The sequence below is a fragment of the Crocodylus porosus genome, unplaced genomic scaffold (genome assembly GCF_001723895.1).
Source record: "Crocodylus porosus isolate Cpor-Errol unplaced genomic scaffold, CroPor_comp1, whole genome shotgun sequence".
Taxonomy (NCBI): Eukaryota; Metazoa; Chordata; order Crocodylia; family Crocodylidae; genus Crocodylus; species Crocodylus porosus.
Window position 1 is genome coordinate 27,195,436 of NW_017728950.1, and position 14,783 is coordinate 27,210,218.

General features: G+C 42.4%; 1 protein-coding gene across 2 annotated transcripts in view; it reads left to right on the top strand.

Moving 5' to 3' along the window:
• Nucleotides 1-12,708, top strand: part of RAD23B (RAD23 homolog B, nucleotide excision repair protein) — a 51,852-nt gene extending 39,144 nt beyond the window's left edge. The window contains exons 7-10 of one of the 2 annotated variants that reach the window (XM_019555035.1): nt 1,461-1,578; nt 7,801-7,928; nt 8,335-8,523; nt 11,649-12,708. In XM_019555035.1, the coding sequence (XP_019410580.1) occupies nt 1,461-1,578; nt 7,801-7,928; nt 8,335-8,523; nt 11,649-11,762 (549 nt within the window). In that variant the 3' untranslated portion in view covers nt 11,763-12,708. The remainder of the gene's footprint in view (nt 1-1,460; nt 1,579-7,800; nt 7,929-8,334; nt 8,524-11,648) is intronic. The other variant, XM_019555036.1, reaches the window with a different exon arrangement.
• The last annotated feature ends 2,075 nt before the right edge of the window (nt 12,709-14,783 follow it).

The following is a 14,783-nucleotide window of genomic DNA, read 5'->3' on the forward strand; positions in this document are numbered from 1 at the left end:
ACTGCCTCAATGTTCTCCCTACTCAGATCCCAGCCCAAAGAATCCTGTTCTTAGGAATCTTGCACAAAGCTTCTTGAAATCTTGGAGAGCATCTTTTCTGAGCAGCTGCTTGCTTCTTCTGCTTTCTCTCCCCCACGGGCTGGTCCTGTGCTAAACTGATTCCTGCTACTAGGAAGGTGTTGCCTCTCTGTTCCTCTTTCTTAAGTTTTATGGTGACTGAGTTTTCCTCCTCTCCCTATTTCTCTTCTGAAACTAAGAATTAGTCTCTTGATTTTTTTTTTTTTTTTTTGCGTTTTTCTTTTGGGAAAATATTGTGGTTATCTGCAGACAGACTTGGCTGGACAAGTTTCTGTACCTTTCAGCCAACCTGTAGTTCTAATGTGCTCTGATTCAAGTAGAAGTGGTCAAGGTTTAACCAATCTCCATTGTCCCTGGTCTCCTATAAGGTGGTCAGTTCCACATACACTGAGGCATTCAGCAATGTAGCAGTTTAAGACTAGCCAGAATTCTTAAATTCTGATTAGTGCAAGCTGATTAAATAAGTTTACAGAGCTCTTAAGTAGGTTGGTTGGCAGCACGTCTAAACTATGATAAACTTGTCACTGAAGGAATGGACAAATGCATCTTTAACTCCCTTTAAAGGGAAAGAGGAATTGGAACATGCATTGACTGTTATGATGCAACTGTTACATCTGTATACAAGTTAAATCACTGGAACTTTAACTGTGAATGAAACAGGTTTTCAGTTTTACTGATAACAGGAGCAGGCTGATGTGACAGTTGCATCATAGCAGGTTATTACATTGGTATCATTTGAAAGTGGTACTGTTGTGAGGACTGTCTGTACCCTTAAAAGTCCTGTTAACTTCCATGTGGGTCGGTGTCTGAGATGAATCGGTTACATACCTCTTTAAACCTAATTCACATGTCGGTACTGCGGAGTGGAGAAACTGGAGAATTGGCAGAAGTTTTCATTTGTACTAGAGTCCTTTTAGGTTTCTTCTGTACTCTTGGTGCTGTGGACAAGAATGCACATATCTTTTGGTAGTTAGCAAGAATATCAAGACAGGATCCTTATAACAATTTTGTACAGTACTTGCCTCCTGTGTTAGACTATACTAGTGCACTCTTGATGAGAAGAGCATATACCAGTGCTCTAATCTACAGTAACTGCTGATAACTTTTTCATGGAGGTCAAGGTTCTAGGTTTATCAAAGCCCTGGAGTGTTTTACCTTAGTTATGTGAGTTCCCTTGCTCTCTTTTCAGAAAATCCAGTACTATACTGAGTGAATGAGGCATTTGCAGGCTTATCAGTAAAATGTGGGAATTTGTAGCCCTGCTTGTTTGTTTGCAGTGAAAGCATTAAGTTTCTTTCCTAGGCCTGAGCATTTTATGCAATGAAACACACATCTTTGAGTGCAGTCTCTGCTGTCGGTGGTAACATGATCTCTGGATTTAGGGTATCCCTGGAGATAATCAAGCTGTGGCTGATCCTCCTCAAGCAGCAGGCACTGGTGCTTCTCAGTCTTCGGCAGTGGCAGCAGCAGCAACAACTACGACTACTAGCTCTTCAGGAGGTAAGATGGCCTAGTTTATAGCTATAGAGCAGACTGCCTATGCATTAGATTTTAAGTTTAACTAATCAAAGTGAGAGAGACATTAGGGAAACTGAAATTTCAGCAGAAGAAAAATCTAGTTGTCCACAGATGGATCTGTGATGTTGGTATCACAGTATGTCAAATCCTAAATACCACCATGGATCTTATGGCAACTCTGATCTGATATGATTTGATTAACTTTTTGCCATTACAAATATAGACAGTTCTTCATATTTCCTCAGCCCTAGTTTCTTGGTAGAATTTGCTGTAGGCTAAATAACTTCAAAATGTCTATAGCAAGAAAGTGCTAGGTTTTAAAACATGGGTGGGCAATTATTTTGACTGAAAAGCCACTTAATTAATTTTGGCAAGCTGTTGAGGGGCCACAGGCAATCTTTTGGAAGATATCATTTTAACAAATTATAGATAAAAAGCCAAATTGTATACTAAAAATCAAACATCGACTATAATATATTTTCATTTTATTTCAAAAATTATTTTTGTCCTGATTTGGTATTTTTTGGAGTAACGAATGATGCAATTTGCATAATAACTCAAAATAAAGTCTTACTCATATGTTGTGGGGGAGTAGGTGGAGGGGCAGGGGACTGCCTGCCAGGAGGGGGCCTGGAGGAGAGCTTGCCTGTGTGGTGCTGGTGCTGTTTGCAGCTGCCCGTGACACTCCAGAAGGGGCCAAGCCCTGTGTACCTGCCAGACAGCATAGCTCAGGCCCTGACCAGTGTGCCCTGCTTCCCAGTGGGGCTGCTGCCACAACTGCATGGATGCTGCTCACTGCCCTCTGCCTCCAGAGGCTGCTTCTCCTCCTCCTGCCCCTGCTGCATTTCTCCAGGCAGCAGGGGATGTGCACTGGGCAGCAGATGCCCAGCCAGGCAGGAGAGAAGGTACAGCCTGATGGCTTATGCCCCAGCACACAGGGCTCAAGTTCCCAGCCACTTTCCACCCATTCTGCCCCCCTGCCACAATGAGCAGGCACCTGCAGGCAGCTGAGTGGGTGGAAGGCAGCTGGGAGCTGGAGCCCTGCACGCCGGGGCAGGAGCCGCTGGCTGCAGCTTTCTCCCAGCTTGCTGGGCGTGTAGTACCGGGCACGTGTCCCTGTGGCTGCCATTGCTTCTTTGCAGTACTTGCTGCCTGGAGCAGCACAGCGGAAGGAGGAACTGCCATTGGAGGCAGGGGGAGCTGAGGAGTACACAGGAGCAGCTTTGCTGGGAAGCTGTGGGCATTGGCTGGGTCCGGGCCCTTGGTAGGTATGGTCCGGAGTGTGGCACAGGCTGCCCCTGGCAGGAGTGGGTGGAGCTCACCCCCATGCAGAACACCACAAGGGGCAGCCATGGGCTGTATATAATTGATTGGTGGGTGCTCACCTGCGGGCTAGATCCAGTCAGGCAAGATGCACTTGGACCTCAGTCCATGTTTTTCCCACTCCTGTTTTAAAAAGTAATCATAGAATCATAGAAAAATAGGGGAAAATAGCCTAGGAGGCTGTTTAGTCCAATCTGTCTGCTCTAGACAGGATCATCTAAGACTGAACTATTCCAGATATGTATTTGTCAAACGTGCATTTTAATCAAGGATAGAGATTCCACAACTTCCGTAGGTAATCTGTTCCAGTGCTGAACCACCCTTGCAGTTACGGTATTCAGTTTTGTTTTGCTTGGCTTGCTGGTACCAAAGGTACAGTGCATGAGGGAAGCCTACTTGATCAAGGGTCTAGACTAGCGGAACATAGACCATTCTGTTGAAGAAATGATTTGTGTGAGGCTAAGTTTGCACCAAAATCAATTGGTGTGTGGAGAAAAGCAGTGTTGAGCAAACACAAAACATTAAATACTGTCTGATGCAGTAAGTGCGGCTTATTTTTTTCCTCTCTCTCTACCCTTGCTTATACATCTGTTGATCCTTTGTCTTGCTTTCACTGATGTCTTTCCAGCTCCTGAGTCCAGTTTCTTCTCCTCTGTAATTTTAGGCCCTAGTCGAGATTGACTCCTTTCTCCTAGTTTCTTTAGACTTCCAAGCTCTCTGTTACAGCAGTTGGCAACGAGAAAGTCAGCACCATGTGGCCACATCACTGGCTGGCATCAAGTGCCCTATGGTGTAGTGCAGCTTGGTCTTTGTACCAACTGAGCAAGGGTGGCCAACCTGCAGCTGCAAGTGGTATGGGGCAGCCTCTTTGTGGCTTGTGGCAGATGTGGGGGCAGCGGGAGGGTAGGCAGCACAGTGGTGCAGGGAACAGAAAGGAGAGTATCAAATCAGGCAAGGAGGAAGCACAGGGCAAGGGGTGGAAAGCTGAGCAGATCAGGAAAGGGACTGGAGTGGCACTCAGGGAAGGGTGCAGAGCTACTTCCTGGCATGTCTGCCAAAAAGGTTGGCTCCCAGTGCTCTAGAGGACATGTGAGAAAAGAACCTGTTATGAGTATCACATCTCAAATATGCCACAACACGACAGGAAGCAGCTTTGTGCACTTCTTTAGCTATCAAGTTACAGTCTTAACTTGAAAGTTTAATAAAAACGATCACATTTCTTCAGATGCAGTAGTCTCAAAACTACACTACCAAGCACAGAAGCTGCAGGTGCTTTTCAGGAGTTCCAATGTTTTCTTCTGCATAACTTTCCAAAAGCAGCTTCTTGAAGAAGGGGTAGTGTGTGAATCATGCAGGATGGCAGAAGAAGCCAACACTATTTATATATTGGCAGGTGAATTAATTTTGGAGAGCCTAGTGTGAGGAAAATGGAAAGTATCAATAAGCATGGCAGCTCTTGCTAGTTCTTCATACTCCAGTATATACTAAAAATAACTTGTCTGCTGTGTTTTTGTTAATGCAATTAAAAGCTTGCTTTAGATTGTGCCTCTTTTTGGTTTACCAGAGTGTAACTACACGTTATAAAGGTCACAGCTGTTACTCTACCCTTTTATATTTTTAGGGTGGCCATTGGGGTAAGGCACTGTAGTGTGTTTTGTCCAAGCCAGTTTGGAATCCTTTGGTCAGTCATGTTTTCTCTTAAAATACTTTCTGCATGTTACAAATACCATGTAAGCTACAACTACAGATAGTGGATATTTTTTACTTGCCTCAGCTTAGCAGACCTGTTTCTTTAAAATGTAGATGCTAAATAAAACACTGTAAGTTTACTGAAACTAACACTAGAATGAAACCATAGGAGGCTAATATTTTACAAATTTAGACCTTAAAAGCTGATGATTCCATTAATGATGTTCTCGTAGTTCACAATTACCTGGAAAGTAATCTGCAGAAACAGTTCAGTCTCTCAGCTGGAGAAGAGGGCTTCTTCGAAGCTGACTTTTGGACCAGCATTTACTGTTAGAAAGCATTAAATCGGGGGTAGGCAACCCCTGGCACGGGTACCACAGTGTGGCATGCAAAGGCATTTTGCTTGGTATGTGCACCTTGGGGCAGACAGCAGGGAAGAAGCCACGGCTGCACTGCCACAACGAGGATTGGGCCCCTTGCAGCTCCCCTGTCATCTGCTCCTGACATGGCAACATCTTACAAGCTGAGCTTGCAGGTGTTTTTGGCACTCGTTCCAAAAACATTGCTGACCCCAGCATTAAATGCTTTCTGTCATTTAGACTTCACAATTCAGTTGGTTGAAAAATCGTAACATCATTGATCCAAACATGATTGGTCTTTTGAGGCAGTATTGTCTAGGAGTTGGTGCAGTGAAGTGGGCTCGGATTGTTTCCCAGCTCTGACACTGGACCTGTTGAATATTAGTTCTAAGTTATTAAAAGTTGCTAAAAACTCGGTTTCTTTTCTTTAGTGTATTCTATATATGAAGGGATAAAGTACAACACAGTGAAAAGTTGGTCCTCAGATTGGCCTGTATTAGGCCTGTCCAAAGTTGGATGTATTTTTTGGAAAGCATTTAACTCTTTGTGCATGGGGAGGGGAAAGTTGCATTGCCACAGAATCAGTGCACTGCATGAGTGCAAAACAGAATGCCTGCCCCAAGCTAAGTTGAGACCCCACTCTGAAGCAGGTATGGGATTGACAGGAGAGGAAAAGGCAGCCTTCTAGAAGTGGTCTTGACGCTCTTTCTGGGCTCTTGATAGAATCCCAGTAGAGCAGAGTTCAAAAGAGGAGCATGGGTATGAAGGAGGATAATGAGGTAGCTTCATAAAAGTTTGTAGGAACCTTTCCCAAACATGAGGAGTAGAATGGCTGGAAAAAAATATATTTTGTTTTTTTCAGTCAAGCAGATGACATCATGGATAGAACAGAGATGGGGCCCTGAGTGAAATGGTATGGAAAATTGATAGGTTGTAAAGGGCTTTGAAAGTTCATAGATTTGTAGATTGTAAGGCTGAAATGGACCCCGGGTCCAGCCCCCTTCACCAAGCAGGAAAGACAACGGGGGTCAAGTGACCCTAGCAAGGTGACCGTCCAGTCTCCTATTGAAGATTTCCAGGGTAGGCGATTGTACCACCTCTGGAGGGAGCTTATTCCACAGTCTGGACACCCCAGTTGTGAAGTAGTTTTTCCTAATGTTGAGCCTGAAACGGTCTTCCAGGAGTTTGTGATCACTGCTCCTTGTTTTCTCCAAAGGTGCCCCAGTGAACAGTTGTTCACCGAGCCCCTGGTATATGCCTCTGATGGAGCAGTAAGCTGCTACCAACTCCCCTCTCAGCCTTCTCTTTTTCAGGCTGAAGAGTCCCAGGTCCCTCAGCTTTTCCTTGTATGGCTTGCCGCTCAAGTCTCTGATCATATGGGTGCCCCTTCTCTGGACTCTGAAGCTTTACCACGTCCTTCTTAAAGTGTGGTGCACAGAACTGGATGGCAGTACTCCAGCTGTGATCTCAGCAATGCCAAGTAGAGTGGGAGAATCACTTCTTTGGTTTTGCTGGAGATGCATCATTGATGCATGCCAGGGTATTGTTAGTCCTGCTGGCTACAACGTCGCTTTGCTGACTTATGTTCGCACTGGTCTATTATTACTGTCAGGTTGGCACTGCTAGGTCTGTAGGTGTGCAGGGGATTGTTCGTCCCCAGGTGGAGCACTTTACATTTCTCAGCATTGCACTTCATCTGGTTCTGGTCTGCCCAAGTTAAGACAAACAACCAGTTTGCATAGAGAAGAGTGAGCTAGTGGATGGAGAAAGTTTTCAGAGGCATAGTTCTCTTGGCTTGTTGCTTTGAAGATCTTTTCAGGGACTGCCTGGATGGCTGTTTACAAGGCAGAGCTGCTTTTATCTTGGCTAGAGATGAGGATATCAGATGATTCTCAGTTACTGTATTTTAGCTATGGATGGATATAAGTTATGCAGAGAGAGTCTTCAGGACTTTGACATAACCTAAACCTAGTCAGAGTAGAAAATAATGCTGCAGTTACAGGCCTATGTGAAAGCCAAGATAATGATAATATCCACAGCAAATAAGAAATCTCCTCCTCTTTCAAGAACTTAGACCTTGTCCTCCTAGGTATATTGAACTTTGGCTAAACAATCACATGGAGATGTCAGATCAGCAAAGATTTTAATGCAAGTAGAAAAAATGGGCCTACAGTCAAGGGTAAAACAGAATCCTTGGCATAGAGAGGTGGTGGCCATCCCTGGATAAGATTACTTGGAGAAGAAGGAGAGAAGGGGACCAAAGACAGAGCCTGACATCCTGACAGAAAGCTGGAGTGAAGGAGGTAGTGGATCTGATAAATGAGCAGTTAGAGAAGACTGGCAGCCAAGACTTCAAGAAGAGCAGGATTAATTGTTCTGAGAGCAGCTGGCAGACTAGGGAGGCTGAGGATGCATTACCTGTCCTGAAATTTGCATAAGAGGTTATTAGACACATACTTTTGCAATGTTAAACCAAGGCTATTTATTTAAAGCGACAGAACTGGATTTAGCATGATTGTTGATGATACAGCTGTGTTTCACCAAGATGCTTTTCACAGAGAGAGAGAGAGGGGCCACTTCTGTAAGTGGGATCAGTTCAGGCATTAAGTCCACTCCTTCCCTGGCCTACTACTAAGGAGGAAATAATGAATGTTGTGTACCTTAAAGACTTGTTTCACACTGGTAGGATCTTTTCAGGCAGGCAAATTGGGTAAGTGTTTTGCAACGGGAGAGTGCCTGCCAGTTCTTTCAGCAGTTTGCTAGTTCTTCTGTTTACTTAAGTCTGGGTGACTTGTTTGCTTTTTTTTAAAAAAAATAACTTTCTGCATTTCAGGACATCCACTTGAATTTTTACGGAATCAGCCTCAATTCCAGCAAATGAGACAAATTATTCAGCAGAATCCTTCTCTGCTGCCAGCATTGCTACAACAAATAGGACGGGAAAACCCTCAGCTACTACAGGTGACTTCTAAAGGCACATGGGTTAAGGTTGTTAGTACTGCATCATTTTCAAACAAGGGAAAGAGTTACCACCCTGTAAGTTAGAATGTCAGCAGTACAGACTTAGTGCTTCTTAGATGAGACATGCCACAAGCAAAGATTCTTTAATAGCATATTGCAACTGCTGTTGTCTTTTCAACAGTCCTAATTGCTGTCTGTTCAATTTGTTCCTTTATGTAGAAGGAATAGGGGAAGTTGATGCAAGTTAACTTTGAAATTGCTTCTTTTCCTGTTAGAACCTGCCAAGGATTGTTCTCAAAACTAAGCAGGTTTCTTTAGATGTTTTCATTGCAAATAGAACCGGTTAGGGTTGCATATTGGCAGAACTAAACCTGTTTTATTTCAGTTTTTTTTTTTTTCCTTTTTGTTTCCCCGTGCACTACAGCAAATCAGCCAACATCAGGAGCATTTTATTCAGATGTTAAATGAGCCAGTCCAAGAGTCTGGTCAAGGAGGAGGTGGCGGCGGTGGGGGCACTGGAGGAGTAGCAGAAGCTGGAAGTGGTCATATGAACTACATTCAAGTAACACCTCAGGAAAAAGAAGCTATAGAGCGGGTAAGCAGTTTCCATTTTGAAATGCTAATGCTACTTGGCAGTTGCCTGTGTTGTGTTGACTTCAAGGTCAGTGCTAGTTTAAGTGGTTTGTGAAGCTGATGTTACTGCTGCTAACAAGTAAATTTGCAGTGTGCCATCTGAAAGCTGATGTAGTCTTGACCTTAAGCAAATGCCCTCTGTGCCCTTACTTTAAGGAACTTGTTCCCTGCCTCTTCTGAAATCTGCCATTTTAGAAAAGGTTTTTCAAGTGGTCAAAATCTATTGTAAATACTTTTAATCGAATGTGATGCCCGGGCGCCCACTAAATAAAATGGAGGGAAAGTCAAAATGGACCAGTGCCTTGAATCCCACTGTTAAGTGCAGTAATGGCTGCTGTAATTCATAGCAAGTGAACCGGTTTGTTCCTTAAAACTGATGCCCAGAGCCATTAGACTAGCTCTGAGCTTTTGTAGTTAAGTAGATTATTTGAAGTCACTGTTTAACCCAGTTTGAAGTTTATTCAGTCAGTTGTAGGTCACTAAAATGCAAGTAAACATGCCTATAAACTGTTGCAGCTATGCAGACCTAAAGCAGTAAGTATTATATTCCTTTTTGTGGTGCTGTACAATAACTTATTTACACGTGCAGTAATTAAAGCTTTGGAACAAACATTTCAGTACCATATTTACCCAAATCCAAGATGACTTTGAATTTAAGACAACCTCCCAATAATTATAAACAATACCATGACAATTATAATTTTTGTTGTAATTCTCCCTGTATTTCAATCTAGTTATTGGGAGTTTATCTTAAATTTGTGCTTGCCCCTCCCGTCCTGCTGCTGCAGGAAGGTGGGGGTGAGGGGGAGAGTAGGAAGCCTGACCTATGCCATGTGTCATTCCCCTTACCTGCCACCACCCCCACCCACCCCATGCCTATACCCCCGTCAGTTGTCCCCACCAGTGCCTGCCCCCTGGCCTCTTCCCCCTGCAACTCCTACCACTGCTTACTCTATGCAATGACTTTGGTTCCAGCTCTGCCTCTGACTTTGGCCTGGGGTACAAAAAACACAATGGCCCTGATCAGTCAGTAGTAACAGCTACAGGTCCTCTGATGCTACACAATCCCTTACACTGTGCAATCTCGCTCCCTGCTGTCTGCCCCCACCCTGCTCTATGAGCCACCCCAGCCAAGGACAAACAGCAGCTATGGTTCCAGTGCCAGAAACACAGTTACTGCCTGCTCCAAGCCATACATAAATCCAAGATAACTTGTTTCCCCTCTTCCCCCCAGCCCCGTGTTGACTGGGGGTGTTGGGGGAGGAGGGGAGAGGTGGGACTTATCATGGATTTCAATAAATATAGGAGTTGTTATCAGACTTTTCATGAATAGACTGAAGCTGCATTAGCAAAGTTGGCACCACTTCAGTTAAATGGCTTTGTAATATGCAGTAATTGCCACTGCCTGGCAACATTCTGACACGTTAACTGTGCTTGCCAAATGGAAATATGGCTTTGCAGTAGTTGTAGGTGGGAGCCTTAAGGTGTAAAGTGTCCATCTATCTTTACATCTCTTTCAGGAACTAGCCCTAAGGAAATTATAGCAATCCTCCTTTTGTAAACATCTGATTTTTGGTTTTGTTCAGCAGGATTTGCTTCAGTGCTGTTCTCAGACTGTTTTCTAGATCTGGCTGTCAAATAACATTTCCACAACAACTGTAGAAATGTTTTGTTCCCTTTCATGAAATACTTGAACTCTCTCAACCAATAAAACTTTGTCAAAACTTTCAGATTAACCCTCTAGAAAAGCTGGGAGATTGATTAGACTTGGCTAGTAAAGAAATTGGTGTTAGTGCGCTTTTCTCCTTTTAGGACTGCTTGGCACACCCCAGTTCTTCTAGTGGGGCCTAAATATTGTGCTGCCATTGGTACATGCACAATAATCTGTTAACAAATGTAATTGTTTTGAGCCAGGCAGCAGCAAGATCCAGTTGACATACATAAGTGGGGCCCACTCAGCCTATGCAAGTAGTTGGAGGCTGTTTTTTTTCTGGGCTGGCTTTTAAGTAAATCACTGGTTAGAAAGCATAGGTGTGTTAACGTGATTGATTTAAACAGAAATGAAGACTTCTTCATAGAGTGCCGGCTAAATCCAGAACTGAGCTTTATCATTCAAACAAATCAAATGATCCAGAGGTTACCAGCTTTCACGTCACCAACTGTTCTTGCCAGTTTGCCGGTTAAACTGAAATGCCCCTTTCAGGCAGATTAGCTCTGGACTCTGACTATACTTGTACAGCAGTCTGATACCTTTATCAAACTTTCATATTTAAATTTGTGCCTAATGTCAAATGAATTTCTTCCACAGCAGTGCATGTATTGCTGATACATTCTAATGCTGTCAACACCAGTCTTAGTGCTGTATTTTCTGGCATACAACCCTCCCCCCCAACCAATGCACCCAGTTTTCAGGAAGAGTGGAATGAAGGGTAACATGGTTTTTCACTGACTAAATGAATGTAACCACCTTGTCGTGCTAAGGTAGCACGTGCTCACAAAGCTAACAGAGCAGTCACCCTCTTGTATGTCCCTGCTGCGGCCACCACCAAATTTTAATTCCCAATAGCAAGCAAAAACATTGACAGTCACATTTGGGGGGAGCAGTCACCAGTGGTAGTTCCACTAATTCCCTAGCTGCAGCACATGCTCCAGCAAAAGCTTGAGGGTGTCTCTAAGTGAAACAGGGGAGAAAGGGAAAGTAAGTTTGTGTATGCTGGATAGAGCAGTACATTGAGGTTGTGGGGCTCCCTAGCTGTTGGCTGTGTTTTGTCACTGAAGACACCCCAGCTTCTAGCAGCTGACTTTCAGAAAAAGTGCATGTGGTATACAAGAAAGTACAGTATGGCTTAATGCATTGATTAAAGTTAAACATGCAGAGAATGATTTATTAAATAATTGAATTTCCAGTCACCTGAGGAAAACACTTTATTTCAAAATCTCTAATAAGTGAAGAATCAAAAAAGGGAAACTTAACTACAATTCTGTTTCAGCAAGCAGGTTGCTGAAGTGGTGATATCTTAGCATATTAAACACAAAGTATTAAGATACAAACTTGGTGGTTCTAAATTCATTTCTTTTTTTTTTTAGTTAAAGGCATTAGGATTCCCTGAAGGACTTGTGATACAGGCATATTTTGCTTGTGAGAAGAACGAAAACTTGGCTGCCAACTTCCTTCTACAACAGAACTTTGATGAAGATTGAAAGGGAGAGACTTTTTTATCTCACACTTCACACCAGTGCATTACACTAACTTTGTTCACTGGATTGTCTGGGATACTTGGGCTCATATCCACAGTACTAGGTGTATGGTATGGGGGGAGGGAGAAGAAAATATAGGAAACAAAGCAAGGATAAATAAAAGCATGTCTGCTTTAATGTAGCAGATGCAGCAAATCACACAGTGTAAAATATTATACAACCAAAAATCAGCTTCTGCAGGTATTTAGTTCCTTCTATAAACTGTAGGTTAACTTTTTTCTAGGTTTTCACTCTTACTGTACTAGTTCCAGAAATTTAGTGTAATGCCCTGCTTCATGTTTCTTTTTACTTAACATTGGTATTGGAAATAGCCTTTGCTACCTAGAATCTACAATCTGTATTTCATGGCAACACTGGATAATGGCTTTGTGAAATCTAAAAGATTTGAGCACCTGTAAACATAAATGCCAAAATATAGGTGGTTATTTTGCTGCTTCAGATGTATTAAACTAGTGCAAGAAGCCCATTATTTCATGTTTAATGCTGGATTTTAAGAAAATATCAGTTCCTTCAAATGAGAACCCATTATTGTTATGTTGAAATTTCTTGATCATTGAATGAGAAGACCCCTTCTAACATGATTTAAGAAACTGTATACATACAGGCAGACTTATTTTCCTGTTTACATCTTTTCATTTGGGGAAAAATGATAGCTATCTAATTACTGTTTACTTCAATGTTATGTTGCAGTAAAGGTTTTAAAAACAATCATTGCATGTTTGGTTTTGATGTATCCCTCTTTGTGAACTGAGCACTCTTTTTGCCAGAGCAGAAAATGTAAACTTCTCTCCATCCCAGTGAAACTTTATTTATTAAGCCAGATTCCACCCTTCTGCCTTTTTTTGTTCAAATTTGATCCAACAAATACAGCTGGAAATATATCTCAAAACCAGGTGTCTAATGTTTGTAATACCTTCACTTAATTTTTGCTTCCATCGTCTTTGGGAGCATTGAACCATTGTGAGGCTACTGGCATTATATTGCTTTCAAATGGACTGTAATGTTCCAAGAGCTTCCTTTTCAGTAAGGGTAGTGTGTGTTCTTTATTGCTCTATTGCAGGGAGGGGAGAATTTAGACTTTGAGAAATAAATGAACAGTCAGGTTACTGCTTCCTGAAAGATTATGCACACCCACTTTTCCTTCTGTTAAAAGTAAGCTCTAATTGTAGAATTCAGAGTCTTATTTCTTTTATATGCTGTATAGCTAAGTCAACAAGCTTCCATGTAAGCATGTTTGGCTTGGTTGCCACAGATTTGTTAACTCTCTAGTGTTGAAGACTAAAATGACTTCTGGTTTCTCCTGAAGCCTCTTGCGTGACACATCCTCAGCATGGCAAGAGGATATAGTCTTGGGCATGTATCATCATGCTTCAGCAACCCGTGTCTCCTAATTGAAAAAGAATGAACACATTTTATGTTTTTGGCTATAAAGTAGCTGTAATTCATCTTTCTAAAAAGCCTATTTAAACTTAATTGTTCACATCCTTGGGGACATGGTCCTGAATAGAGCAGGGATTTCTTTTGTATGGAATATTTAGCATGGTGATGGATCTTACTGTGGGGCCCCATCAGCCTGAATTGTATACCTTAGGAAAAAAAAATAGGGTGTCTTACATTTTTTGATACCAGGACGTCATCTATTACAGGCCCTTAGTGCAGAGCAGCAACTTTCAGTGCTAAAAATAATGTATTCCAGCAGGACAAAGGAAAGGGACAGCTATTTGCATGCCTCTAGCCTTAAAAGTTGTTGTTGGCTTTTTGTTTTGTGTGTATTATTTGTGCAAATGTCACTCTTAGACCTATTGCATGGCTATATAATGCCCGAATGCTAAGTATTTTAACTGTTGCAACAGTATTGTAGCTTCCAGTATGGGCCAGGAAACATCTCTGAACTTCTGTAACTTCTTTAAATTTCCCAAAATTTAACACAAGTACTAACCCCATTTTTTGTCTGAAGTGTGTTGCAAAGCCTTAAGCAGGAGCCTCGATATTTGTTTCTTGATGACTAGTATGGCTTAACAGCCACTGCTTTGCTTTTATAAAATTAAGTTAAAGTATATAGACAGTAAATAGCTTGATAAATACATGAAAAAATACTAGCTCTGTGATGCAAAATTGCGCAGGTGCCCTCTGCTACACTACTTATAACAAGCCAGCACAACTCAAGCTCTGTAGAAGACTCCCAGAAATGAAACATCGCCACACTGTGAAAATAGTAGTCTTCTGTTATTGATAAGATCAATTAAAAGGAAGGGGAAATAAAATAACACTGGTCATGAGTATTCATGTATTAGTTGATTCCAGTTTGATTTTGAAGCATTTGCTGTTGTCCTCAGTGTTTTTTAAATCCTATGTTGAACTGAAGTAGAATACTTCAGGCTTTTCTGCACTTAAATACTTCTAGCCACTTGCAGGCTTGTGCATCAGGCAGGAAGAATTTGTGGTTATAGTCTCAAGCCTTGCCAACAGTTCAGAAAATAAAATGCCTTTTTTCCCCCCTCATTAATACAGCTGTTCTGATGCTGCCATTGGTGTAGTTTTTGGTGAAGGTCAGATATAAGCATTGGTACCACACTGAAAAACTGCAGCACAACTTTTACTAGTCACACTGTACCTGCATCGTGTGCTTGACGGGGTGCGAGGGAATGTGTGATGCATTTGTCAGAGGCGTACATTGCAAAATGCCAATATCTTTATAGCCACAACTGAAATGGAACAACTGTGAGGCTACTCTCGGCTACAGAGTTTGGCCAGCAAAATTGTGTTGCTTTGTGCTTGCAGCTTCTCTTTGGCAGGTTGCTCCCCCTCCCTTTCTGCCAGCTGTGTTAAGCTACACCTACTGAATGACATTTAGCTTATGCTGGCCTAAGGCTTGTAGAGATGCCCTGCAAGTTACTAAGGTCCCTTCAGCAGCAGGTGCCCTCCTGGGGTACATTTTATGGTTGGTCAACTTTGTCATGCTCA